General features: G+C 43.6%; 2 protein-coding genes and 1 non-coding gene across 3 annotated transcripts; all 3 read right to left on the bottom strand.

Annotated features, from left to right (window-relative positions):
• Nucleotides 1-320: 320 nt before the first annotated feature.
• Nucleotides 321-7,271, bottom strand: lrp3 (low density lipoprotein receptor-related protein 3). The gene is made up of 7 exons (XM_030719117.1): nucleotides 7,011-7,271; nucleotides 4,331-4,466; nucleotides 4,044-4,249; nucleotides 2,935-3,551; nucleotides 2,212-2,684; nucleotides 1,880-2,012; nucleotides 321-1,787 (listed from the first exon to the last, which is right to left on the bottom strand). The coding sequence occupies exons 1-7, from the start codon at nucleotides 7,090-7,092 to the stop codon at nucleotides 948-950; spliced, it is 2,487 nt and encodes an 828-aa protein (XP_030574977.1). The 5' UTR covers nucleotides 7,093-7,271; the 3' UTR covers nucleotides 321-947.
• A 987-nt stretch (nucleotides 7,272-8,258) lies between these two features.
• trnat-agu (transfer RNA threonine (anticodon AGU)) lies at nucleotides 8,259-8,332 on the bottom strand. Its single transcript has one exon. It is a non-coding gene; the product is annotated as a tRNA-Thr (tRNA).
• Nucleotides 8,333-10,031: 1,699 nt separating this feature from the next.
• On the bottom strand, nucleotides 10,032-21,896 carry dnaja2a (DnaJ heat shock protein family (Hsp40) member A2a). The gene is given in 12 exon segments (XM_030719126.1): nucleotides 10,032-10,906; nucleotides 10,908-11,018; nucleotides 11,020-11,034; nucleotides 12,361-12,398; nucleotides 12,401-12,487; nucleotides 12,713-12,857; nucleotides 18,101-18,297; nucleotides 18,408-18,541; nucleotides 18,649-18,729; nucleotides 18,891-19,120; nucleotides 20,630-20,689; nucleotides 21,703-21,896. Coding segments are annotated over 12 exon segments (1,239 nt in total). The 5' UTR covers nucleotides 21,781-21,896; the 3' UTR covers nucleotides 10,032-10,843.
• Between the last annotated feature and the right edge of the window lie 2,249 nt (nucleotides 21,897-24,145).

Genomic DNA, 24,145 nt, shown 5'->3' with positions numbered 1-24,145 from the left:
TTCATGTTTTTCTTTGTTTCTCCCTGTTGATGTTCAGGTGTGTCCTAATTATTACACATTTAGCATGTAGTGCTGCTGTCTTGTGAACTGTTGGTTGTTGAATACATTTCTTTATGGTATCTTTTGTTGAGTTTTTATTACACAATAGTCACTTTTGCGCATTGAATCTTGCACCTGACAAAGTATGAAAATACTAAAACTAATACTGAAACTAATAAAACTAAACTAAAACTAAGCATTAAACCTAAAATAAAAACGAGCAAAACCACTCTGAAAACTAATTAAAACTGACTGAATTAGAGAAAAAAAAAGTAAAAACTAACTGAAACTAAACGATAATGTAAAATCCAAAACTATTACAACCCTGGTAACAACCAACATAAACAATAAAGGGAACAAGACAGACTCGAGGATCGATCAGATCAATTTGTGTGTGTTCACTCATGAGGCTCGTATGGCTCACAGTATATAACGGTGCATAATGGCTTTGGGTAAAAGACATAAAGGCTGTTTTGGCATTTCAGATACATTTAGTGGGTTGTATTGGTGCTTGTAGCCAAAACTGAATTTCATTTTCTGGACCAGATTCAGGATAAATATCATAACAGGCTAACTGGGGCTATCTGCATTTAACTGAAGGAGTCTAAGCTCTGGCAATGAGCTTTACAAAGAAATTTACAGCAAGTACTACTGAGGCTGGTTTTATTCATCTTGGAAAAAGTATGAATGTGCATAATTTTGTGCAAATGCACATTTTATGCATTCAAATAATTAAACTGAGTGATATTTATTGAGTTTCTTACTATACGTCCTCCTATATAAGTGAGAGGCTGAAGTACAGGTTCTCACCTGTGAATCTGGTGGAGTCGCATCTCAAGGACACTTTATCAGAGCAGATATTGCAAATGCCTGGTCTTAACAGTGTGGAGAGCATCTTCCTAAACTTTTCAGCACAGCGTCTCCCTTCCTGAATCTCCTCCCTCTGCACTGATGCTTCTGTTAAACCTGCACAGGCTGCTTTTTGCCTCTCGCTTGGTCTCATCCCTGCTTCTCGTTTCCCTGCTTGGCACATTCACAGTAAAGTGGCTGTCACCGTCCTCTGGTTTCACAGAGGAAGATGAGGGCTCAGCGGGTGAAGTCACCACTGAACCCAGTGGATGAGGTTGGGATGATGGTGTCTGAGAGCTGCTGGGAAACACAGGGGGTGAAATAGGGGACAGGGGTCCTAACGGGGAGTAACGTCTTAAGGAAACGCCCTTCAGGTTAACTGCAAGCTCCAGAACCAATTTTCTAGATGCCCGGCGGTGACATGGGGGTACAGAGGCTTCCTCGGGGGAGAGAGGAAGTCCGCTTTGTACTGAGGAGTCACTCTGGCAAGGAGTGGGAGGCGCAGACTCTGGAGCCCCGCTGCCATCTCTGCTGGCAGGTGACTGGTCCTCTTCCTCCTCAGGACTGTCTATTGAATGAAAGGAGAGAGGTGATGCAGGGCTCTCTGCCAAGTCCATGCCTACTACATCCGACTCATCCCCCGGCACACCTCCAGACATGGCCCTGTCCTGAGGGCCCTGCTCCCCAACAGTCCGGTAGCTGTGGAGCCCTAGGGTGATCTGTGTGGGTCCAGGCGGATCCAGGAGTGGGGCGTGGCCTCTGGCACGTCCTGCACTGTGGAACAGTCGGTTCCACAGATGCCCGAGACGCCGTCTAGAGGAAGAGGAGGTGGAGCGGCGAGTTGAGTGACGCCTTATCTGTCTGCGCATCGCCAACCGCAGATTCTGCAGCACTGAAGCCTGGATGAGGGGGATGACACATAAAAATATGAAGTGTATGTCTGTCTACCTGCAGAGTCGCCAGAGTGCATTAGTGTGTGCGAATTTGTTACCTGGGTGGGGTTGTATACAGGAAAATCCTCCACCGGAGGGATGAGACCCTGGGCTATTAACTGACCATATGAAGGAGGAGCCTCCCTCTGAACGAAGTCGGCCTCCATGCGAGTCATCTGCGTCTCAAAGGCTCTGCAAAGGAATGAGGAAGGAAAAAAAAAAAAACAGGGAGAACAGACCACAGAATAAAGATGGTGAGCAAAACTCTTTGAAAACCCTTATTAGTAATTTCAGTTCTACAGTTGTGGCATCTCCAACAAGTTGCAACAATAAATGGCCTCCTGGTGTGCCTCTGACTTAACATGTCTGTAGTGACAGGATGAGAACCCACCTGTACTCTCTGTTCCTGAGGGAATGAAGTTTGAGGGCACAGCCAAGAGCAATAACCAACAGGAGACTGCAGACCAGACTGCCAATCAGGGCGGCCGTGATTACTTTCCTGGGCACTGCTGCCAAGCAGTCCCTCTCATCGCTTCCATCTAAACAGTCCTCCTGTCCGTCACAGCGCCATGTCTCAAAAATGCACAGGTTAGTCCCACAGTGGAAGTTCCCGGGTTGGCAGTCGTAGCAGTTCTTCTCATCCGATCCATCTGGACACCTCTTCTGGTTGTTGCAGCGCTCAGAGGCTGGGTAACACATTCCTGTGCCACCCTCGCAGGGGAACTCTCCATCTGGGCACATCGGACAGGCCTCCTCATCCCGCCCGGATGGGCAGTGCCAGTAACCGTCACAGCGTTGGCGCTCAGAGTAGCAGCCCTGATCACTACCACAGGGACGCTCACCAGGAAAACAGTAACCTTTGACCTGGTAGGATGGAGGAGAAATGCATCACTGTCAAGGAACCACTTGCCTGGCTGTGTTCTCTGCACCAAAATAACAGTTACTGTTTCTAGATCAGTCAGTTTGGATTAAGACAGATGCAAAAAGAAAAAAAAGATTGAAACTTTTCACAAATTGAAGTTGAGTTCTAAGACCTTAAAAAAGAAGCTAAAAAAGCTGCAAAAAAATTTGATGAAAATAAATGAAAGGTGCTCTAAAAAAAATATTTCCCAACCTGGTATGTAGCATTGAAACCATGACCCGGACTGTGAGGCTGGGCCACGTACAAGACACTCATCTGTCCCCGGCTCGACTCCAGCAGCGCTGGCCGCCTGTTGTTGTGATATGACAACACCTGTAAGAGATGCTCTGCACGCTGCAGCAGGCCGTCGTACACATGCAGCAAATCTCCAGGCCCCAGTTGCAGGTCCAGCTGCAGAACAATGGGCTTAGGGTCCTGAGTGTCCAGCAACCAGGAGCACCTCAGCTCAGTCTCACCGCTCCGGTTTGCACGGAAAAAATCTGGAGAGGCAAACGAGCCATAAAAGTTCCCCAGATGTTTGCCACATGTAGTGTCAGGGCAACCCAGTTCGTCAGTTCCATCGTGGCAGTCCCGGGCTCCGTTGCAGCGCAGGGCGGCAGGCAGGCAGCGGGTGGACTGGGCCTCGGTGCACGGCAGGGAGCCAAAGGGACAGAGGCCAGGCTGCGCCTCAGTGGGAGGTGGCGAACAGCTGCGTTCATCCGAGGCATCGCCACATTCATCCTGACCGTTGCACTTCCAGGAGCGAGGAAGACACTTCCCATTCCCACACAGGAACTCATCGGACTGACAGCTGCTCTGACCCAGGTGACCTAAAAAAAAAAGAGTCAAACAAGAGAGAAATGACAACAAAACATTATAAATCTTTTGAATTCTGAAGTATTCTTTTCAAAATAAAGGCATCGTGCGCTTACACAGATGCATAATACTGGGACAGAATATGCTCCTCATGCTTACAGTTCAAATAAGTGGATATTGGTCTGTGGCAGAAACATTTCCAAGGGACATATGTGGCTCTTGAGCTGCTAATACTTCACTTTTTCCAAGAAACAGATCTCCAATCTCATCTGTCTGCCACGTCTAACTGCACAGACATCATAGGTATTAGATTTATCTGAGCTTTTTCCAAGACAAGACAAACAACAAGAAAAAATAAAACAGCACTGTGAGTCTGTCACACTAAAACAGATGTGATAATTCTACTTTAATTTACTTTATTTCCTAATGTTTAGTTCCTAATATTTTGCCCCACTCATGTGTGTTTATGGGGTGGATAAGCAATATGTAAATATTCTCCAGCTTACCTCTGATGTAAGAGAGCCGAAAGCCCTGGGCCTGCCCAGAGCTGTTGGCTTGAGAGTGGAAGAAGAGCCAAACACGCCCCCTGGTGGAGATGTAGGGAGGCGGCAGGACCGAGCCACACAGCCTGGATTCTCCCTTCCACGTGGGTGTCAGCAGGAGCCAGTCCCCCGTGCATTTTCCTGACTCCGCCAGGTCAAAGTTACGGAAACTGGAGCACGGAGTTGATTGTTTTAGGTGATTCGTTTACATAAGTGTCACATGTATTTAGTGTTTGTTTGAGGGACCCTACCTGATGGTAATAACTTCTCCTTGACCTCCCTGAATATGCCAGGTGCAGTTGACCCCAGGTGGGTAGTTTAAAGGCCAGGACGGGCTGTAGATCACACCCCTCCGCTCTGTATGGATCTCCACCTGCTCACTGCAGCCTGTCTCAGAAATGACAGAGGAGATGGGAGCATACATATTAGTGAGCTTGGCCTGAATACTCCTTTAGCGCACCGACATTTGGCAGATATCAAGCATTGGCAAGCTGTTGGCCTCCACACTGTGTGAACCATTTCATCCCGAGGCTTTTATTTGTGACCGCTACAAAAACACTGAAACAATCCACTGACGAGACAAATGACCTCAGTGCCATTGTGGGGGGAGCTCCACGCTGATCAGATGGAGACTTAAACAGAAGCAGCAGCCAAACTGGCAGCCAAGGCAACAGCATCTCCTGCTGCCATCACACCATTGCTCCAGGGAGCAGCACAATGTGTGAGGTGGCCAAGAAAAGCTCCAGGAGTAACACGCAAACCTCTGTGTGGAGTGCAGGCACTGAATCCTATTGTTTTTCTAAGTAAAGGCGCAGGGATCGAGTTACCGGCATCTTAAACTGTAATATAAAAGTGGAATGGGAAGTATCTCGTTTCATTCTTACGCTGAAAGCAATAAGACAGAGCAGGCACATTCAGTGTTTAATCATCACATTACTGCTTAATGCCACAGTATGAATGAAACACATGCAAGGAAAACGCTGTCTAATAAGCCTCTTAATTAACCAGAACCACAGAGACAGAGCATCAGTTCAACACTGATCCAGCACTGACACACAGCAGTGAGTCTGCTGAGCGCTGCTGGTTTCAGGCTGTCGTGGATGAATCAGTGAAGTCAGCAGAGTGAAGCAGGGCGGTGCAGGGAGGAATCATTAAGTGCAGATATCGACCATCCGGACATGTCTAACTTAGCATGCACAAAAATACCTACACAAGCCGAAACAAAAGGTGAATACACAACACATATTAACTAAAAAACATATCTACATATCTTTTACTTGACTAAAAGCACCAGTACAACAATAATAAAAATCCTCCATTACAAGTTGTGTTCTTGTATTCACCTGACTTAAAGTGCATACAGTATCAGCTGTTCTTTGAAAGTGCTCGTTATGAAGTAGATCCCGTGGCTGATACTTTGTGTAATGTTACATTATTACACGAGTAAAAAGCATTTTATCCCCAGAGTTGTTGACTGGGAGCTACCGTAGGTTAGGTGATGTAGTCCTTTACGCCCTTGAGTCATAACACTTAATGTGATTGTTTTTTTAAACACAAGCTATATTAAGCTACCAGTTATTACATGTAATTACTAACTAAAGCTCTCAAACAAATGTAGCAGCGTAAACGTGCAACATTTCCACAGAAATGCTTGAATGAAGTATCAGAAACTCAGTGTAAAACTGTCCTTGCAGCTTTTAAGGCACGTAAACGTACTTATTTAAATTTCCGACAGTGATTACAGTGAAGAGTACCTGAGAGGAACAAGTGGATTAAGGCTGGGCTACAGCATTAAGCCCTTCAGTTTTTAATCTGCATTGTTCTCAAAAACAAATGGAATCATCGGCTGAGATAAAAGCAGAGATACTGAATGCACTTGCAGCTTGTGTGTGTATTTGTGTATTTGTGCTTGCAACCTCAATCATCCTAGATAGAACTTTGTGTGTGAAAGCATCCGTCCTTATCCAGCTGGGGTCACAGGTACCCTGGGTAGGTGGACAACACAGGGGAAACAGACAGCAATACACCCCCACATCCACACCTGCTGCCACTCATTAAGGTAACAAGCAAACTGCACACCTCAGCCAACCTCAAAGCATGAAGGTTTGTGGGTCAAACCTGAGATGGAGTGTTCACCTTACACTGACTTATTCTAACCTTAACTACAACTTCCTCAAGCCAAAATCTTAACCTGAAAATATGTATTTAACTGAATTATGTGGACTTGCTTTTTGTCCCCATAATGAAGACATGGCCCAATAAAAGAAGCCAAGCGTAACACCTGGATCACACACATGCAAACACAAACACACACCTCTAAACTCTCAGTCTGTCCCTTTAGCCTTCGTCTTTATTAAATGCCAATTAAGTGCAGGGTATGACAATGGTGGGGGGAGGAGGGGATCGTGGGGTTGACTGGCTGCAGAGAAGCAGTGATGTAATGCCGATAGCAGCAGTATCACATTTGTGAAAGCGCATCCATGTTTCCACACTAACCGTGATCATTTACCCACCACAGATCAATACCCACGCAGGTTTCTGCACAACGATAGCCCCTCTGCTCTCACTCCATCCGATCACAACAACGAAAACAAATCTTCATCTATCAGAGCACTTCATCAGGGAGACACGGGAGACAGCAGCAGACAAAATAACACCCACCACTGCTCGGGTGTGAACACGGAGACGCTCTGCTCTGATAGTCAGTGATGTAATCATAGTAGAAGCTTTGTAAATTACCGGAGCTCCAATAAAAACGCGAACACGGACCAAGAAACACAAAAACCCGGTCACTGACATTTTCCTGCGTTATGCGCATCACTTACACGCCACCATGTGTTCTACGAGAATTAAAGGCAGAGCTTTAAAAACTAATGTGCACACACCTCCGTTTAAACATTTCAGCAGTGCAGACGCATTGTTATTTCTCACCTGCACAGAGCAGAGCGCAGCGGAGCCACAGCAGCCCGAGCAGAGGCAGCAGCAGCGGCAGGGGCAGCTCCGTCCGACCCATGGTCCGGCGGGGGCCGCTGCCATTATCTCCGACACGCTTTCCGCTGTTTGCTCCACATCTGCGCGATCCACACGAGCTCCGGCATCTGCTTTCAGCTCGGACACAACGAGAGGTCCTCCTCGCTGTGAAAAGGTATTGTGTCCTTCCTTTGCAGCGGTAGCCAAGACGCCGCGATCAAGGTAGCGCCAGTAAGCCATGCCTTTTCCGGATAATCCCTTAAAAATAAAAGCTGCTCCTGGCCAACATGAACTTTTGCAGCATTATGAGCACCAAATAGTTAAAAAATAAATGTCATGCATGAGGACGTACTTGCTGAAGAACGGTGACTCGTTCATGCACTTAGTTTGCAAGTTTGCTACAGTGGATTTATCATCCCCATCCCCACTAACAGCCCCACTAACATACCTGCATAGGGGTACCGATGGAAGCTAATACAAATTAAAGAAAGCACACATTAGCATTCAGTATCACAAGAAAAGGGACATGTATTAAAAGTAAAAGTAAAAGAAAATATGTAAGTGAAATTTTAAAAAAGTGTCTTATACGAGTTTATTTAGCATTTTAGTTTTAAATATAAAACGCCGCAGTTATGTATAATTTGGTCTTAAGCTTCTAGTTTAAAATAACGATTCTGATGAGTAGTGAATTATGGGGATAAGCCGGTAGTGAAGGTCTTATTTTGAAGATATAACTGAGTAACTTCCGCTTTCAATGTGGCTCACTCTGGTCGGCTTTCTATAACTTAAATGAAAAAAAAAAAGTGGTTCACATAATTCTTAAGCCTTCTCTCCGCTTTCTCCGGTTGAATAGAAGTTTTATATATGGATCTGAAATACAGAATTACACAGGCGGCTTCTGCTGAGAAAGATGCCCTAATAATCATCTCCCATTCGTCCAGTTGTACTCTGGATTATTTAATAAGTAGGCCCGTTCACTGTCGCCCTCATGTGGTCAAATTGTTGTACTTCAAATCGCACTGAAAAATCTACAGTCGCTTTAAATGAAAAAAATTCTGGTTTCACACACACTAACCACGGCATGTTTTTTATTGGGAGAAAGGCGCACCTTTAAATGTAAATTTACAAGAGATTGATTTGATGGTGCACGACGAAAAAAGACAGCAGAAAAAGAGGACGGGGAGTGGGAAAAAAAAAAAAAAAAAAAAAAGGCACCGCTGGGATTCGAACCCAGGATCTCCTGTTTACTAGACAGGCGCTTTAACCAACTAAGCCACGGCGCCGCTGAACACCATGTACGAAAAGCCCATTTACAAAGAGTCTCATACATGAGTTTAATGACGTCATACATATAATAAGCGCGCTAGAAAACAGAAAAGGTATAATGGACTGTAAAAAAGGCTACATTAAAACATACGAACAGGTTAAAAAAGCCGTGATGAATGTAGTTAAACCGCAGAGCAAATATCAGATGACACAGTGTAACAGTGGAGCAGTGCAGTATTATCTTAGTGTGTTTTAAGAGTGCGGGGTTGAAATAAAGTGGGTGAATGAGCGAACAGATGATTATGTATGCGTATATATTTACATATATTACACAGTATTTCTGTATAAATATATACTGTATATGTGTGTGGTTTATTTCAATATGAAGGAAATTTACAATTTATACTATTTTTAAAAACATTTTCAATACAAATACAAATAATGCTGTGTTGTGATTTGGTGCTATATAAATTAAACTGAACTGAATTTTTAGAGGTGGGAGTCCATCCATCCCCATCACCCCCTCTTCTCGGGGCCGGGTCGCAGGGGCAGCAGTCTAATCAGAGAAAACCAGACCTCCCTCTCCCCAGCCACCTCCTCCAGGGGAACATCCATGAACATTATAAACGGAATCGTTGACAAAGGGCAGCCCCGGTGGACCCACAGGAAACGAGTCCGACTTTTGGCATGAGTCGTGCCAAAGTAGTTGCTCCTGGCAGAAACTGTATCTCCATCCTCGAGAGCGCGCGGAGGAGGAGCAGCCAGTATTGTTCTGTTAAGGAGTAAACGTGAGGCTGTCGCTGCAGCTGTACAGGAACTGAATGGCTTTGCTCGACTAACGGACGAACTCTCCTTTTCAGTGTGATCCCCGATAGCTGGAGCACACCCTCCGGTCCCACACCACAGTTTTAGCTTCAACCACCGCCCGGCCTGCTGGTACCCATCAGCTGCCTCCGGAGTCCCACAAGGCCCGATAGGACTCCTTCAGCTTTATGGCTGGTGGGGGTGTAAATACATAATCATAAATACATAAATCCAGACAGTACTTGATTATAATTAACCAAACTGCTCAATTTTCTTTGAATGTCAATCAGTGGCTTTTATCAGGAACACTAACCAGAGCTACTAGGATTCCTAATCTATACATCCATCTGTGCCTTTTAACCCACGCAGCATGTTACAACTACACACAAATATAAAACTTTGTCACAGGGATGCACTGATCAGCTGAGCACTACAGGGGCATCAGCATTGTAGTTTATCCACATGCCTTTCCATTCACTCAGATTGCATTCAGGATAGTGTGTGATCTCATTCACTGATGACAGATAATGGAAACACTTTTTCAAACATTTAGTGAGGCAGTGTTTCCAGAGAACAGCAGGCAGATCCTTGATTACTTCTTGCCACTGACGCATCATTTATAGAAAGACGATTTGTTTTTCCAGTGTAGTATTTCGAAGCTCTGATGCCTTCAAACTAATTTATTTTCTACAAGGCCCGATGTCAGGAAGCAAAATCTTCAAAACATCTTAAGGCAAAAAAACAAGGCAGCACACAGGACGTGATATTTCAACAGTTTATTCAACAACTTCATAGATATTTCTCGAGAAGTGTGCCGCTTTACTGGATGGTTTGACAAGTGCGGGAACCCAAGCTTTGTACATGCACATGGTCTCAGCACAGATTGCAGACTAAAGGTTTTTCTTATTTCACTTTTTTTTTTTAAAAATCACACAGCTTTGAAATACAGCAGCTGATGAAGCTTACCAACAACCACTCCAATGATATACACAATAATGAATTTTCTGTTTTAATTAAAAAGTAAAGACCAAAAAAACAAAAAAAACATGTAAAACCTAGAAAGAAACTAAAGCTGTAATTAAAAAAAAAAAAATAAAATCCTACAAATGGTGCTGAGTAGATGAGTCCATGAATGCATGAGTCCGAGGATCTGCACGTCACGTTGCTCAGCTGGCTTTGTCTTTATATGCACATTGGTTAGTCTTTTAAATTAATGTAATACTATGAAACAAAATGCATGTCATACACACACTCAGCAAACAGAAACATTCCTTTTCACTGCTGATCTGGAGTTCCCAATAACAGGACACGGGATTTTAACAGGGGTGACAGAGGAAGAGAGAGAGAGGTGGGTGGGGTGAGGCGAGTGGGTTCACGTTGAACACCAGATCGTAGTCCTAACATGGCAGGGTGTTCACTGAGGCAAACACTTGTTTTTTTGTTACATCTTAAGATATTTTATATGAATTTTTACCTGAAGTTGCTGTTTAAAGTGTCTGGATCTGTCTCTGGCTGCCCCAGTGTCAGCTCCTCAGACAAAGATCAAAACGATTCAAGCACACAAGTTTTTAAACAATCAACAATTCGTGTATCTGTGTCTGAGGAGCTACCGAGCCTGACCTACCTTTTGTTCAATCTGCAACTCATACATTTACTCCCCATCTAGCTCATGGGTCAGGTGTGTGTGTGTGTGTGTGTGTGTGTGTGTATGTCAAAGTATGAGATTACTGGTGGGCACACTGTACGCCCGGCCCGTGATGGCCGCCCTCTTCGTCCGAGCTGTCGTTGGTAAGCCTCTCTGCGGTTACCCGATGACGAGCCCTGGCTCACGTCGTAATCTTGCAGGTCGACCTCCTCCGTGTCTCCACTGATGATGGGCGGCTCTGACCGCGAGGGCAAGCATGTCTTCCAGCTCCTTCACACGGAAAACATTGTCAAAATGCAGCTTTCACAGACAGCCTCATTGGGATTTCTAACCACTCTCTGGTGTCAAAAGGTTGTGGGTTCAAGAGTGCACTGCTACGGTGTGTGTGTGTGTGTGGTGGGGGGGGGGGGGGGGGGGGGGGGGGGGGGGGGGGGGGGGGGGGGGGGGGGGGGGGGGGGGGGGGGGGGGGGGGGGGGGGGGGGGGGGGGGGGGGGGGGGGGGGGGTGGGGGGGGGGGGGGGGGGGGGGGGGGGGGGGGGGGGGGGGGGGGGGGGGGGGGGGGGGGGGGGGGGGGGGGGGGGGGGGGGGGGGGGGGGGGGGGGGGGGGGGGGGGGGGGGGGGGGGGGGGGGTGGGGGGGGGGGGTGGGGGGGGGGGGGGGGGGGGGGGGGGGGGGGGGGTTAGATGTTACGCAGGAAGAAAAAAAAATCACTTATTCACAGAACACCTTCAGGCAGAAAGAAAAGTGAGTGAATTTAAGTACTTGGTAAGTTTCACATTCATGGCCAGAAGAGCTCAAATCCCTGAATGGAATTAGTAAGAAGGTCTGATCCTTAAAGAAGCGCATGAGTTTACTTCCTTAACCATTTGAAGTCTGAATGAAATTAACGTACATGGTTAAGATATCGTGCAGAGATCTTTTGTAAACTCTAAATTCTAAACAAAACACTTCAATTAATAGATGCAATAATCTGCTGGTATACTGAAGGAAAAAGTTTCTAGCGCTCACTGTGGCATCTAAAAACAAACAAAAAAAGCCACGTATTTTCCCAACAGTCCAAAACCAGATTATAAGCTAGGCTCTAAAGACAAAGTCAAACATGATCTGATAACCTGTAACCTTCAGGTTTCTCCCTGCTGGCAGTACAGACACATTGCTTGCTGAGCAAAACAGCAGTCCTGCATCTGAACCTGTCACTGGTCAGACAGCTTCTTCATCGGTGAGCTGCAGCTGTCTGAAAATCATGTAGATTGTCCACTTAAAGCAGCTGTTGTTCAAACTGAGGTGTGGTATGGCCTTCTTCATCAACACCGCGGCCAACATTTCACCATCTTCTCCTGGTTTTAAAGACCATGTCTGTTTACACTGCCTCTGTACTGCTGCTGCTACCCTCAGATGTCAGTGATGCCCCCTCAGAGGCTAAAGGTCATGTCTGATTTACACAATGAGTTTGAATTCCCTTGTATGACTTTTACGGCTTTTGAGGTCTTTTTCAGAATATAGTTTTAATGTCTTAAATGCCTTTTCTGAGTGTTTTGCAGCTTCACTATAATACAATCAAATAAAACTAGAAGGTTAAAGAAATAAATTTGTCATACTGCAAGCTTCTCGGGGCTGATCCAGTTGTTGTCGGGAACTGGACATCGAACTTGACATAAAGATCTCCCTTCTCGAACGGGTTTCGGTACTGTGGCATGCCCTCTCCTCGCACAACCCTGACGGAGCCTGGAAAAGATGAAGTTTGTTAAAACTGAGGTTTATTTGCAGACAGGTACAGGTGCTGCAGAAATCTCACTGGGGACGTTGGTCGAGCGCACTCTGCCTGCCAATAAAGCCTGAGCCCAGGGACTTGCTCAGGCGTCCAGAGCATGCCATGCTAATACACCCATTTGTCTGGCAACCACATCAGAGCTTTTAATAATGATGCAATGGTTAAAAATAGATGTTCACCTGGTTCAATGACTTTGCCAGCAGGGTACTTAACAACAATCTGTCTCCCATCTAAGTGTTTCAGCATAAACTGGAAGCCGCACAGCGCCTCCACCAGCCCGATCTTGTGGTTCATGAAGAGGTCATTGCCATCTCGTCTGAATGTCTGAAAAGACACAGATGTTAGTAATATCAGCTTAAAGTTTAAATCTTTACACCCTCAGTTTAAAACCAATAACCATAAATGATACATTTTGGTAAATGCAAACAAACACACAGCATCGGTCGAGGAAAGTGGCTCTGTTTAGTAGGCCTGGACAGCATTTTTATTTTCACATCTCAGTACTTATTCAACATCACATTGTATAACAGCACGTGTAAACACATGTTGACACTTTTTAACCCACAAACTCCTCCTGAATAGCTTTACCTTAAGTAAAGCCGGGGGTTAAATCAGAGGTGGAGGTTATTTATTGCAAAAAGCCCTTTCAAACTGCTGTTTTTGAACCCTTTCTCTCATAAATAAAGCATTAAATATGGTAACAGATAATACCCGACAACAAACTGCTTTCATCTGTGACTGACAGACTCTCAAAGCAGTCAGAATCACTTTCTATGACGGCGTTCTTTCTGAGCTCATCATCTGTGACAGCCATAATTGAATGACAGTGCTTCTTTAGGTTCAATTTAGCAGTCGGGACATTGGGGGAGGCTGTAAACTTGGGTTTTTGTTGTAACATTTCTTTCTCCTGTGGCCAGTAAACGTGTTACACAATGGCTTCAGGAACTCCTGCAGATTAAACTGAACTGACAACCGACAGGCAAAAAAACAAAAAAACAAAAAAAAAAACCATTAGCTAGGCTAGAATTAATGAGGCAAACCATCAACCTATAATGCAACACTCAGTGGAGCCCTTGTGCTCTCTAAATTCACACACTGTTCCACATGTTTACCTGGCTTTTTGGGCACTACAATACTTTGTTAGTTAATTACAGAAGAGTAGAATTATGTTAACTTTATCCATCATGTTTCTGAATACTTTATTGTACCATAATACCACCAACCACCTCTGCCTTAGAGCATTTATCAGAAATCAATAGTACGTTTTTTTAATAATTTACTCAATAGGGAAGTGTCTGAATTTGCTTTTTTAGCTCCTGTATACACAGAAAAGCAGTTTTTCTTGCCTGTTAACTTGTCATTTTTATTTTATTACCTTATGTTGTATGTCATTTCACAAAGAGCGCTGATGCTCAGTGATCACTGTTTTGTGCGTTGCTGCTTCTGGCTATACTACCCACTTTGCTTCCACTGTCTGTGACTGACATATTTTGACATTAAAGATAGACCCCCCCCCCCCCCACGGGAGAAGGAGCCAGAGGCACTGCTAAAGCTCTGGCTGCTGTTCTAGTTGAGCCAGAATCCCACTCAGTAAGATTAGGAGCACAAACAGAACATTAGTCCAAGTGAAATACATTTCCTTAAACATTTACCAGGACTTATTTACTCGACTGAGAAGGTACGTGACTTACATTAGAGGAAACCCATGTGTCTATTGGCATACTTATGATGAGAAAGCTTCATTGTGATCTGCCCGTTCACCTTGTTAAAATTACAGGATTTTGCTTTTATTACTGTCACGAGCAGCAGCTAATTGCTCTTGAAAGAGATCAGCGTCTGAACCCGGCAATCCAGCTTTCTAACAAAAAGGTAACACGCACATCTGCAACCCAACTGTAATGAAAGTCATGACAGGACGCACAGCATTTTTGGGCTAACAGCTACAAGCTTTGCAACTGAAAAACCGGGAACTCAACACTTCATGCAACCATTTAAAATCCAAAGCCCTACTGTTTCAGTGAACAGAAGCCCTCCTTTTCAGGCATACTGTGTTCAGCCACTGGACAGGATCGTTTTTTCCACTGGGGACCAACTTTCCTTTGTTTGTGCTAACTACACCTCCAGCAGAGGTGCTTTTAGGTGACAACTAAGATTCACAGAAAGTGAAATCCCCCCGAAACAAAGGGCACAGCATATAAAACTACAGAAATGCAACATAAAGGCGCCGTATAATCATAAAAACTGAATGTTTAATCTCTGATGTGTTCTTTATATGTCCGCTACAGACTTTGCTTCACTTGACATTATTATGATAAAATTTGATATTTTTCCCTCCATTTCTTGAATTATTGCAGACTGAGGGTGCTTCAGATCAATAATTTACTCATGAATCAAAGACAGCCCAATAACTCACAAACAGCAGCTACAAGCTACAAACTCTAAGCCACAGCAGGTGCACTGCTTACTGGGGGGGGAGGTATATCAGATAAACCCACATCTATAACCCTAACCTTATACCATGGTACATTTCAAGCTTTGGCTTTGAGCACGCAAAGTGCAAAAAACATTTTAAGTTACATAGTTTATGTATTAGGGGTACGTGGACCAACTACATAAATTATTTGACACATCTAATCAAGAGAATTGTGGCTAATCCAGAAAAGTTACCCAGCGCAGTAATCCTACATCTTAAGCTCTGACATCACAAAAAACTGATATTTCACAGAATTCTTCTTTACAAGAAAACCAGTTATCCATGCTCCCTGTGAAGGAAACCAGTACATATTCAGGTCATACACATGTAGGGACATCCATGACTCTGAAGACTTAAAGCACAATACAAGGCTTCTGCTAAAACCTGTAAATAAATATAAAACACTTTCTCAATATGGTTGTGATATATAGCAACACAGTGGACCCCAGCTGTCCCGTGACCATAATATTAACACCAATTAGCACTGCAGGAGGTAGTTATGACAGGCATGAACGTCAGCTAAAGCATAAGGCTGAAGGCAGAGAAACACAGTGGGCAGCAGGTCAGCCCTCTGCTAATGCTCTAAGAGTTTACTGGAGCAAGCAGGAGCGCACAAACTGAAAACCCTTTACAGCTCACCCCTAACTGCCTTCCAAAATGTACCTGAAGCTATGTTTCCACAATGCTTACAACTGTCCCCAGGTTGTCAGTAGGGGGTCTTTCTTGTATCTATCTGAATCAAAAGCAGGCCCATGAGTTAAACTACAGACTGTGAGCTGGAAAAACCCCCCCAAAAAAAACCTGAGCTACATTCACTACTGTTAATAAATCATTAGTTAATTTCCCCTTCGGTAACTGTACTTTCTACTTTTCTAGACAAATGCTTCCACACATAAACACAGATGTCTGCCACTACCAAACAAAGAACTTTCATAATTGTTTGTGCAGGTAATCATTAGAAAACGTCACCTGGCTAAAGGTGTAGTACAGTTCACGAAAACTAAATGTGAGGAAGAAAAAATTTTTTTTTAAAAAGAATAAATTATACTCTTGAAATAAGTGAAAACTGAAATAATACTGTGTACCTACAAAAAAGAAAAAAGGAGGAAATTTAGTTTAATCTTTGGTAATATTGTCAAATCTGTTGGTACAACCTGCTTTGCTGCATTTACTGAAACTCTGGATCACCACATGAACTGCCTTCACAAAGTGTTGTGTTTGTATTGTAATATCCTGCCATCCATTCAGGTTGGTGGAGGAGCTGGAGCCTATCCCAGCTGTCGCTGGGCTGAAATACCCTGGACAGGTCGCCAGTTTATCACAGGGTTAAGACAGAGAGACAACCATTCAACTACTGCCAGTTTAGAATCACCAATTCACCTAACACACACACACACACACACACACACACACGTATGTCTTTGGACTGCGGCAGGAAGCAGGAGTACCCAGAGAGAACCACAGGGAGAACATGCAAACTCCACACAGACAGACCCGAGGCAATGACAGCACTAAACACTGCACCGATGTGACATCCTGTCCTCTAATACCCATTCAATTTTTTTAATCTGCTCCCAGACAAATACTCTGGGACACTGAAACCAATAAAAACTAAATATTTATATAGAAAATTAAAACTAAAACGAGCAAATCCACTTTGAAAACTAACTACACCGAAATAATTAAATACCATTAAAAACTAATTACCGTATTTTCCGGAGTATAAGTCGCACTTTTTTTCATAGTTTGGCTGGGGGTGCGACCTATACTCCGGAGCGACGTATATGTGACATTATAACACATGAACCAAAATACTCCAGCCACTTGACATCTCCGTGAACTGCAGCTTTAAGGCAGTCTTGCGTAACCTGTGGGCGCAGTGGATGGAGAGCACAGCTTAACGGCAACTGGGAGAATGCGCCACCCAACTTTCCTGGAAGTCATTGGATGGATCAAGAAAACATGGGCTTCAGTGACAAACCATCCTGTTGGGATTCAGAAAGGCTGGAATAATTGGAACTGCAGCTGACGACGAGTCTGACTACCGCGACACAGAAGAGGAAGCGGCGCTTCGTCTACGGAGTGTACGGAATTGTTTAGAAGTGACACCGAGGATGAAGAATTCAATGGATTGATGGTTTGGTTAACTTGTTAGTATGTTCTTTATGCTATGGCTATCTGAATAACTTAATGTTACGTTAACATACTGTAGCGATTCTCTTAGTTAGAGAGCGTGTTGATGTTGTGGGATTTCGGACTGTTTCGGGAGGTTCGTGAAGGCAGCATGGAGAGAGAGAAAAAGACCGAGAGCTTGCCTGTGTGTGTGTGTGTTGCTGTTCCGCTGTTGTAGTTGTGGTTGGCGTGGCTGTGGCCTACAGCAGCCGTTTTTCTGTTAATAAAGACGACCTTTGTTGTGAATATCGCCGACTTGGAAGTGTGTTTTACAACGTTACAATACCGAACACGTGTTCGTTGTGCGTCATGTAGCTGAATGTGCTACGTTAGCATAACGTAGGCGTAACCGTGTTCGTCCTGTTCTTTAATCCATTATTATTTTAAATTGCCGTTCAAGATGGAATTTGTGCTCTGAGTCTCGGATTCTATCAACCCCCCCCCCCCCCCCCCCCCCCAAAAAAGTGCGATTTATAGTCCAGTGCGACCTATATATGTTTTTTTCTTCTTTATTATGCATTTTTTGGCTGGTGCGACCTATACTCCGGAGCGACGTATAGTCCGAAAAATACGGTAAAAAAGACAAATATACAAATGCTGCACGACTATCTCCAAATGCCTCCGATTTTATTTCCACTCCTTTAATGCTATTGATTGTTTTAGGTGCAGATTTGTCACCTCTGCACACCGACCCCTGTATCAGAGCCGATACAGTACAGTACAACAGAATCCACACAACAGTTTGACCTCAAAATATCTACAACAGGAAGCTGTGGTCAGGTGTGGGGAGCTAGATAAGAATCAAGGTCACCTTTTAAATGGGAGGGGAAAATTAATTAGCAACTGACAATACTATCAAACCTGAAAAGACTGTCCCAAATTATAATGCAAAAAGGATAAGGTGAATAAGTCCCCCACATACCTCATGCTCCTTTTCCTGCAGGACAAGAACTATATCTCCAGGTTCAACACCAGGTGCCTGGTCAGCTTCCCCTCCAAAAGTAATTTTCTGGCCATGCTTCATGCCTTTGTCCACGTGCACCTCCAGAATCTTCACCTCCTTCACGACTTTCTTCCCCTCACATTTTTTACAGCGGTCTTTCTCACTGATAACTTCACCTGGGGCAGATGGGGGGGGGGGGGGTTACAGGATGAGGGATCTGCGCAGACTCAAGCATGGAAAAACAGCAGAACTGCTTGGTCCTGGTCTACATTACTGTGGCACTTACCTTCTCCATTACAATCAGTACACACTGACTGCATCTGTTGGACCATACCGGGGGCCAGCTGTCTGATGATGATACGCATGCCACGCCCCCTACATGCTGTACATTTTTGTACAGCGCCCGTCTTGCCTCCCTGCCTGTATTCACAGAAAGCCAAAGATGGATTTGTTGTTAGAAACTACAGAAATGAAACAAAACTGCAAAAGACCCAATATTCCAGCAGACAACAGGTTAAACTGCTCACCCATTACAAGTGCTACACAGTACATTCTTGCTAAGTTGTAGTTTAGTTGTTTTTCCATTGTAAAGGTCCTCCAATGAAACCCTACAGAGGAGAAAAAATAAATAAATACTGTTAAGTGACTCAAGCCAACAGGTGTACAAGATGTGGTTGTGCTCCACGTCAAGAGCATTTTTAAGTAATTACAAGCATATAAAAATGTAAAATTCATTTAGGCAGTACATCTATGAGTTTACAAGTCTTACTTGAGTGGATGGACCATGTCCTCTCCTCTCCTCCGACCTCCGTTCCTGGATCGACTGCTTTGTCCGCCCATGAAGCCAAAGAGCCCACCACCAAAGATGTGGGAGAAGATGTCGTCCATTCCAGGGCCACCCCCGCCCCCTTCCCGCAAGCCTTGTTCTCCATAGCGGTCATAAAGTTCCTTCTTTTCGGGGTTAGTTAGCACCTCATAGGCAAAGCTGATTTCTTTAAACTATATTTAAGAGGACAGGAAACAAAGAGAAAAATTAACTGGACGAAGGGATTTTCCTGGTTCAAAATGGGCCTTTGGGAGTTGACAAAGCAATCAACTGACCCACTTAGATCCACCCACATACAGTCTCTCTTTTGGGATCCTTTGATAAATAAATGTGCTTAGGGATTTTTTTTTTTTTTTTAAACAACACTGGGGATTTTCCTTTGGCTCCACCTAAAACATCTGTGGAAAGGACAAATCTTCCTCTATGCAGGAAGAACCCCTGGATGTAATTTCAGTTCTCCGAAAAATAAGAGTTCATAGCAAATGCACAAATTGATTACAAAGGCACACACAAAACAGCAACTCAAAGTTTCAACTTCCCTACAGAAGCTTGAAAAATACTGCAATTTTCCGTTAAGAAAAAAAAAATAGATAAAAAGAAAACTACCCAGCATCCATTTTCTTGGTGAGAACAAGTGTGATAACATCATGGACAAAGCGTGCCAAGATTGCAAAGGTTAGTTCAACATCTGCTGAACCCACATAACCCCTAAAAGGCCTGGAAACCACCAGGACATCCACATCTACACAGGTTTTATTTGGAAAACTCCAACAAGGGCAATCAGTACATGTGTATTCATTACAGTGTCTAATTTAAATCAGTCATTAATAGTTGCAGTTTTCAACAGTACGATATCATTACAGAGTTGAACATAGAAACAGTAATTCAGCGAGAGTTACATGTTAATCGAACTGCCAGATCTGCTCGGTAGGACACACTATTTTCCAAAACTCAAATGTTTTCACTGCTATGAACACCGCCTGCAGGCTTAAGACTATAAAGTTGCCATTTTCCTGTTGCTAACAATCCCCTGCTGAGAAAATCTGACTCTGCAATATGGGGGATGATGGAAGAGAGGCTTTTAATTTTTTCACCCCGCATTTCCACTAACTTTCCAGAAAATCTACATTACAAACTAATGACAATGTTATGTAGAGCTGTGGGAAGTCATCAGGCCTCCCCCAGCTTCAGGAAATTCAGCTGCATGTTCAACGACAAATTAAATCCTGTTAGAACCAAGTGCAACGGCTTAAAGCAAAGTAACTGTAAAACAAAAAGTGAAACTACAATAGGAGTTACTTCCTATTTTAGTTTTACTTTTTCTTCCATTATATATATATATATATATATTATATATATATATATATATATATATATATATATATATATATATATATAAAAATCTGTTTGTGTAGATATATATGTGTAAATATAAAGACACATCTGTAACTTCAATATAAAGTACACAAATTAGAATCTGTGACATGAAATGAAAATTAATTTAAAAACAAAGCCCAAGGAAGCACAAGGGAGGGCTGTTTTTAATATTAAAGGGGTTTTTGTTGAGCTTTTTCTTGTTTCACCACCACTTCTGTTTGAAAACATGACTCATCCAGCCATATGATGACCAGCTCCAATATAAATGTAAACCAGATGGGGAATGCCACAGAGACAAGGCTTACCTTATCTCCAGCGTTTGGGTTCTTGTCAGGGTGATACTCTTTTGCCAGTTTCCGGTATGCCTAAAAGGCCAAAAACAAAGGTACCTCCATTAGCGATTAAGTTTTACATTTGAGAAAGCGCTGTTTACTGCAGACTTACGTCGACAAGACTCAACCACACACATGAAGGAAGCTTATCTACGGTTTACGCAATCACACGTGCCTCTCTGAACAAACCTGGCCGGCGAGTCGCTACCTGTGTCGGCTTCGGAAAAAAAAAGAAAGAAAAAAAAAAAAACCCTCTTAGCCCCAACATTAATCCTTAATCGGTGTCGACGACGGTCATTCACCATTTCCAAGCACCCACCCCCGGGAATTACCCTTTTGTGAAAACAGGCAGCTCAAAATGTCTGACTATTTCAGTGCTAACGCTACTAAGCTAATTAGCATGTCTTCTAAGCTAAGTACCGATGAGGTTACGATAAGGTTTAAGCTAGAAATATGACAGCGTAATTAAAGGTAACCAACAACACGCTAATGCACAAGAGAAGTGGATAAACATCATTTAAATCGAGTTCAGGCTGGCTAGCTTCAAATATCAATACGCAGTGTTGATTCAAAGAGCTGCCGGGTGGAGGTGAAAGCAAAAAACAAGAACATTCAAGCCGCTGAATAAACTCGGATTCGTCCGCTTATTGGCTTATTTCGGTCACTGAGTGTCAGAAACCGGTTAATATTTTCCACATTTGTGTCAAACATAAAACTAAAAACTGGTTTCGCGACAAACACCTGAGCTAAAGTTAGCATGAGGTCAGCGAGCCTGCCCTGGTTTCGGATTAGCTTTTTTCACGTTAACAGTCTTCATTAAAGACGTTTTCCAAGTTGTTCCGCGCTAAGGTGTTAAAGAACAATAAAAACATTTTACTGGATCCGTAAACGACGCAACCCCACAGTCACATGAGCATCCAGGCCGGTTAGCCAGATTCGCTGTTAGTTAGCTTCGCATAGCAACGCATTTCCTCACTGAGGCGTTTTTAACGCTCCGAAGCAGAAACGTGATAGACGATGTCGCAGTTTATCTCCCGGGTAATTACCTTTTTCAGCTCATTTTCAGTTGCGGACGGAGACACTCCGAGGATGTCGTACAGTTTCGTGTCGGCAACATTCGCCATAGTGGTGCTGTGGATGTTGCTTCGGCAGGAGCTGGATGGACAAAGAGAGAAGGTGCCGGTGGAAAATGTTTGGCTAGCCTCGTGTCTCCATTTCCGGAAAGTCAGACGCGCCGTGTGTCTGCTGGTGCCCCCTGGCGTCGATGTGCTGCATGACTGATGAGCTCGTGTACCTGCACACCTCTGCAAACCTTTCACTCTTTCCAAATCAGTAATCGGCCGATGTCAGCGACATTTTCCTAGACAAAGATTTGATCCTGAAAATGTTTAAAGCAGTTTTTAGCCATTAAAGTTAAAGTTAATTCAGGTAGAGCTTCAAAAAAACGTTTTTATAACTTATAACTTGTATCCTGCTTCATTAGCCTGTTAAAAAAAGCCAAACTTCTGTTACTTTCTCTTCTTCTTTCAGCTGCTCCCTTTCAGGGGTCATCATAGCAGATCATCTGCAGATCATCACCTCCTCTGTCACACCAACCCTCTGTGTGTCCTCCTAATTACATCCAACTTCCTCCTGCCACCATCCATCCTCCTCCTCCATCTTCAACATCCTTTGGCCACTATATCCACTATCCTTCCTCTGCACATGTCCACACCATCTCAGTTCTGCCTCTCTCGCTTTGTTTCCACAAAGCTCAACCTGAGCTGTCCCTCTGATGTACTCATTTCCAATCCTGCCCATCCTGGTCACTCCTGGTGAAAATCTGAGTGTCTTCATCTCTGCCACCTCCAGCTCGGCCTCTTGTCTTTTTGTCAGTGCCACCACCATCAGAGCAGGTCTCACTGTCATCTTGTAAACCTTCCCTTTCCGTCTTGGTCCTGTCCTTCTGCCACCCCAACACTTGTCCTCTGTCCTCTGCTTTGGATGGTTGATCCCAGGTATTAAAACTCATCCACCTTCACCACCTCCACTCTTTGCAGCTTCACTGTTATACCTGTCTCCTTCTCAAAAACATTTGCTTGGCTTATTATAGTGTCCTTTTATTTATTATGAAGTGCAGTGAGTATGAATGGTTGCATCTCGGTACAATCCAAGCTGTGTGATTGTCATACACCGACAACATGGGAATATGATCATGTACTTGACCACATTAGCACTGCAGATATTTGCAATTTATTGTAATTAATTTTAAACACAAGGATAATTTAAGCTGTCGATCATGATTTACAGTGGCAGTGAGTTTGTGGTGTCTGCACAGAAATTCAATTTTGAACTCACTTAATGAATTCAACCTAATAGTGAGTGTCTCAATAATTAAGATCCCTCCACTTTTAACTTGTCCTCATTTTTCATGTCAAAGATCCATTACTGTTGTGGCATATTATAACCTCAGATGTCTCATCCGGCATCAGGAGCGATGAGGATATGAGAGCTTGTCCATGCAAATTGTTTCGGGCGTCAGCAGCCCCCCCCCCATCTCTCTCCTCTTCCGAACGTACATTTTCGGTGCAGTATCATTCACAGTGCAATAATACTTTGACAATTAAGTCATTGAATCAATCACACCCTGTTAATTATAAATGCTTATTATTTCATTTATCGCATGTACTGCACTCTGTGGTCAAACAAGGAACTAGAGACTAAACTCACTGGAGACTGAACAGGTTTATTACCACAGCCACTCTGCATTCCTCTGATGCCAGAGACGACATCTCAGTGTTTTAGTTTCATGTCGTTGTTTCTCTCTCAAACCATAGGAGGGGCCCTTGATTTGCTTTTGAAAACACAATATATGTTTTGGACATTTAAATGACACATATTAAATATTCTGACACTTAAATAACTGATATGTTGAATAACAGACTAATAGACTAAAGAACTCTTTCTTTCCCACAGCCATTAGACTCTTAAACGGCTGAGCTGGAAACTTCCTCACTGCACTTCTGTCACTGTTTACCTGTCTGCATACAGCTGCACTTGTATATTCAGACCATTTCTACACGGACTATTGCAATATAGCACATATGCACAATGAACATAATTTGTTATTCAGAGAGACTTATTTATTTATTTTTATTATTATTTTTTTTTATTTTTATTGCATGTTTAATTTGATCTATTTTCTTGGTGTTCTAACATCCAGTGTGGGCAGCAGAGTAAGAATTTCATTGTGCAGGGAAACAATGTTTCTTTACTGTGCATATGACAATAAAACATTGAAATCTTGAAATCTTGAAGATACACATTAATGCAGTCTGTCTGCAGGTGGCGCTGCTTCTTCTTTTTTTTTCACTATTGCAGAGTCTCAGAGTGACGTTCATGGGTTTCTCCCTGATATTAGTGCAGAACTTTGGGGATTATTGTTGTAAAAATACAAAAAGGCAATACTTGAATTCAATGTGAAAGACACAATTTCTTATGGAATTTCCA

The sequence above is a fragment of the Archocentrus centrarchus genome, chromosome 3 (assembly GCF_007364275.1).
Source record: "Archocentrus centrarchus isolate MPI-CPG fArcCen1 chromosome 3, fArcCen1, whole genome shotgun sequence".
Classification (NCBI taxonomy): domain Eukaryota; kingdom Metazoa; phylum Chordata; class Actinopteri; order Cichliformes; family Cichlidae; genus Archocentrus; species Archocentrus centrarchus.
This window is presented reverse-complemented; position numbering and strand designations above follow the sequence as displayed.